At 40.2% G+C, this 4,072-nt stretch overlaps 1 protein-coding gene across 1 annotated transcript in view; it reads right to left on the bottom strand.

Moving 5' to 3' along the window:
- Positions 1-2,260: 2,260 nt before the first annotated feature.
- The window catches only part of Dscc1 (DNA replication and sister chromatid cohesion 1), a 16,070-nt gene continuing 14,258 nt past the window's right edge, over positions 2,261-4,072 (bottom strand). Inside the window, exon 9 of the mRNA XM_050145419.1 lies at positions 2,261-2,699. Within this exon, the coding sequence (XP_050001376.1) occupies positions 2,591-2,699 (109 nt within the window). The 3' untranslated portion in view covers positions 2,261-2,590. The remainder of the gene's footprint in view (positions 2,700-4,072) is intronic.

The raw sequence follows: 4,072 nt of genomic DNA, 5'->3' as shown, positions 1-4,072 counted from the left end.
TTGATCTGGCTTCCAGCAGAAGGCGTGGCCCGTATGAAAGGTGTGCCTTCCAGCCTCAAAGTCTGGATTAAAGGCAGATGTCTTCAAGCCTCAAGATCCAGATGACAAGTGTGCCCTCCATTTCTGGAGTTCACTCCATTCCAGATACAGTCCAGCTGACAGGACAGCCACCACAGGAAATGATAGCTGAACCTCGTAGGTCTTCACTGGTCAGGTCCAGTAAGTCATCACTGATGGCTTCTATGTGCAGACTGGGGGAATCCGCAGCCAGAGCACACAAGACAGAGTGCTGGATTTTTACAGAGTATGGGGCCTCGATGAGAGCGAGGGCAACCATGGAACAAAAGGAAGGGCTGACCAAAACCAGAAGTGATTTCCAGTTCTCTAGTGAGTAAACCTGTGGGGAGGGGGGACTGGACTGCTCCTCTGGTGTCCTTCACAGAAGATGCAAGATTAAGCACACTTTGTCCACAGTGCACAGTGAAGTAAACAGAGGCCAGTGTCACACCAATGTCAACAACTAATCCAAAGGCCGACGGCGGTTCTTGTTAGTCAACCTGACCACATGTGAAATTGACTACAATCCAAGCAGATTGGTACACCCCTGAGAGATTTTCCTTAGTTAAATGTCTAAAGTCAGAAGACCCAACTTTAATCTGGATCTTTTGAGGTGGGAGGATCCACCTTTAGTGTGGGCCACACCTGGTGGCAGCCAGTATAAGGGCACGGAAGAAGGAAGCTTTTGTTCTTTGTCTGCCTGCTCTCGCTCTTGTTGGCAAGTTCTCTCCTTCACCAGCATTAGAACCTACTTCTTTCAGATTCTGAAGGATACTGAACACCAGTTGCGACATCCAACCTCACGGACTGAACAACTACTGGATTCTTAGACTTTTCATTGGTAGACAGCCATTGTTGAACTAACTGAACCACAGCCTGTGAGCCAGTTGAATCCTGACTAATGTATAAATATACCACTTAATTTAGAAATACCTTTTAACAGAATAAAACTTTGTATGAGACTATTACTGATAGTTATTTAGAAAACTTTTATTTTTCTCTACACGCATGTTGTGGTATATGTGCCCATGCACACATCAAATGCATATATAATAATCATAAGTAAAATTTAATCTTTAAAAAAGTCAGGGATAAATATAGGCAAGAGAACTTCTTTTATTATATCCAGCAACTTTATGAAGCAATTTAGTCCTTCCAAAAAAGTATATTAATAACTAGAACACCAAATCTTAATTAAAGATATGGAATTCATATGTGAAAAGCAGAACTTTCTACATATAGAATCGTACAGACTTCAAGATATAAGTACAGATTTTTTCCTCCCCGAGACAGGGTTTTTCTGTGTAACCCTGGCTGTCTTGGACTTCTTCTGTAGACCAGGCTGACCTGAAATTGAAATTCATAGATTCACCTGCCTCTGCCTCCTGAGTGCTGGGATTAAAAGCATGTGCCACCACCGTGAAGTTTTTATTTTTCATCCTTGTATTTAGTGAGTATTATAAAAATGTAACCTGAAGTATATGGAAATATATTATTGCACCAGAGAAATAAAAAAGGATAGTAAATTACAAAATGGCAAAGGGGAGAAAAGGTATTCAAAGAGTTGGTTTTAAAAACCAAGAATAGGGCAAGTAATAGGGGAGGTAAAGGTGCTTGCTGAGTGAGCCTGGAAACCGGCATTTGATCCCTGAACTGGAAAGGTGGGAGGAGAGACAAAAGACTACAAGAAAGTCCTCTGATCTCTACACGCATGTTGTGGTATATGTGCCCATACACACATCATATAAATATACAAGAAAGTCCTCTGATCTCTACACGCATGTTGTGGTGTATGTATCCATGCACACATGAGGTACATATACAAGAAAGCCCTCTGATCTCTACATGCATGTTGTGGTGTATGTGCCCATACACACATCATATAAATATACAAGAAAGTCCTCTGATCTCTACACGCATGTTGTGGTGTATGTATCCATGCACACATGAGGTACATATACAAGAAAGCCCTCTGATCTCTACATGCATGTTGTGGTGTATGTGCCCATACACACATCATATAAATATACAAGAAAGTCCTCTGATCTCTACACGCATGTTGTGGTATATGTGCCCATACACACGTCATATACATATACAAGAAAGTCCTCTGATCTCTACACGCATGTTGTGGTGTATGTACCCATGCACACATCTTACACATATACAAGAAAGCCCTCTGATCCCTACACGCATGTTGTGGTATATGTGCCCATGCACACATCATATGCATATATAATAATCATAAGTAAAATTTAATCTTTAAAAAAGTCAGGGATAAAAGTAGGCAAGAGAATCTTCTTTTATTATATCCAGCAACTTTATGAAGCAATTTAGTCCTTCCAAAAAGTGCCCCATTCTTTTTTTGTTTCTTGAGACAGGGTTTCTCTGTAGCTTTGGAGCCTGTCCTGGAGCTCACTCTGTAGACCAGGCTGGCCCCGAATTCACATAGATTCACCTGTCTCTGCCACCGGAGTGCTGGGAGTAAGTAAATAAAAGCATGTGCCACCACCACCGGGTGTGTGCCATTCTTTTAAGAAATTAGTCTTCTTGAATTATAAACTTTCACACCATTTTGCATTGAAGAACGAGAATATTTAGTAAGTAACGCACCTACAGTTTGCTTCTCTCCACATAAATCTCTGTGGGAATAAAAATAAATTCCATGAATATTTTAGGGAACATAAAATGATAACGGTACTGCTTAGTTTATCTCTATCTCCTAAGGCCATTTTCTTTCTGTTTTTTGTTTTTGAGACAGGGTTTCTCTTATATATACCTAGCTGTCTTGAAACTCTCTTTATAGGGCCAGCAAGATGGTTCAGCAGATAAAGGTGCTTGCTGAACAAACCTGGCAATCTGTGTTTGATCCCTGAACTTGCAAGGTGGGAGGGGAAAAAAAGGCTACAGGAATGCCCTCTGATCTGTACATGCGTGTTGTGGCGTATGTGCTCATTCACACATTGTGTACATACACAGTAATCATAAGTAAAATTTAATCTTAGACTGGCCTGAATTCAGAGATTCACCTACCTCTGCCTCCCAAGTGCTGGGACTAAAAAAGGTGGGTGCCACCATACCTGACTTAAAGTCATTGTTCTAATAGCCCTGTGAGAAGAACAGTGAAAACTCTGTTGTGGGATAGTTGTACACTGTGAAGATGTATTTGCTGTGATTGGTGGACTAAAAAGCTGAATGACCAATAGCTAGGCAGGAGGTATAGGTGAGACTTCCAGGCAGAGAAAGAGGAAGGAGATGAAGCTAGGCCCAGAGTCAGAAGCCATGGAAGAAGTTGGACATACAGAAGGAAAGGTAAAAAGCCACAAGGCAAAACAGAGATTAATATTAATGAGTTCATTTAAGTTATAAGAGCTAGTGGGACAAGCGTAAGCTAAAGCCAAGCTTTCATAATTAGTAAGTCTCCATGTCATTATTTGTGAGCTTATGGTTGACAACAAAGCTTGCTGCACAACTGCTATGTCTTAATTGAACTAGATAGATTACATTTATCATTTCTTTCAACCCTTACAGTAGACGTTATGAGCTATTCATCTCTGTTAGATATTAGGAAACAAACCGAGGAGGCAGTAAATAAGGGTCAAATTTTGCCATCATGTGTGTGTATGACTTCAAATTCCCGTGTTATTTCCATTATATCATGTAACCTTTAAATCAGAAATAGAAGCAATGGGATATGGAGGCATCTAGAGTCAAAGAGCCTGTATCATAGGCTTGCCAAGTATGGGCTTGTCTAGACTGCCTGCCCTTCTTGGACTTCAGCTGATGGACCTCAAAAAGAAGACCGCCGGAAGCATAATTTGAGGAGAGAGAAGACAGCATGACGGGAAAGAGGGCCATAAAGTACACAGAAAGGACTTGCAATTTAATTGTAAATACAATGCCAAAGCTAATAGTAGTATTTTAAACAGTAGAAAAAACATAATATGATCTGAGGTTTATTTTTTGTTTGTTTGTTTTGGTTTTTTTTTTTTTTTTTTTTTTTTTTTTTTTTTTT

The sequence above is a fragment of the Alexandromys fortis genome, unplaced genomic scaffold, assembly GCF_014885135.2.
Source record: "Alexandromys fortis isolate MF-2015 unplaced genomic scaffold, M_Fortis_MF-2015_v1.1 scaffold_2_1_26212458, whole genome shotgun sequence".
Classification (NCBI taxonomy): domain Eukaryota; kingdom Metazoa; phylum Chordata; class Mammalia; order Rodentia; family Cricetidae; genus Alexandromys; species Alexandromys fortis.
This window is presented reverse-complemented; position numbering and strand designations above follow the sequence as displayed.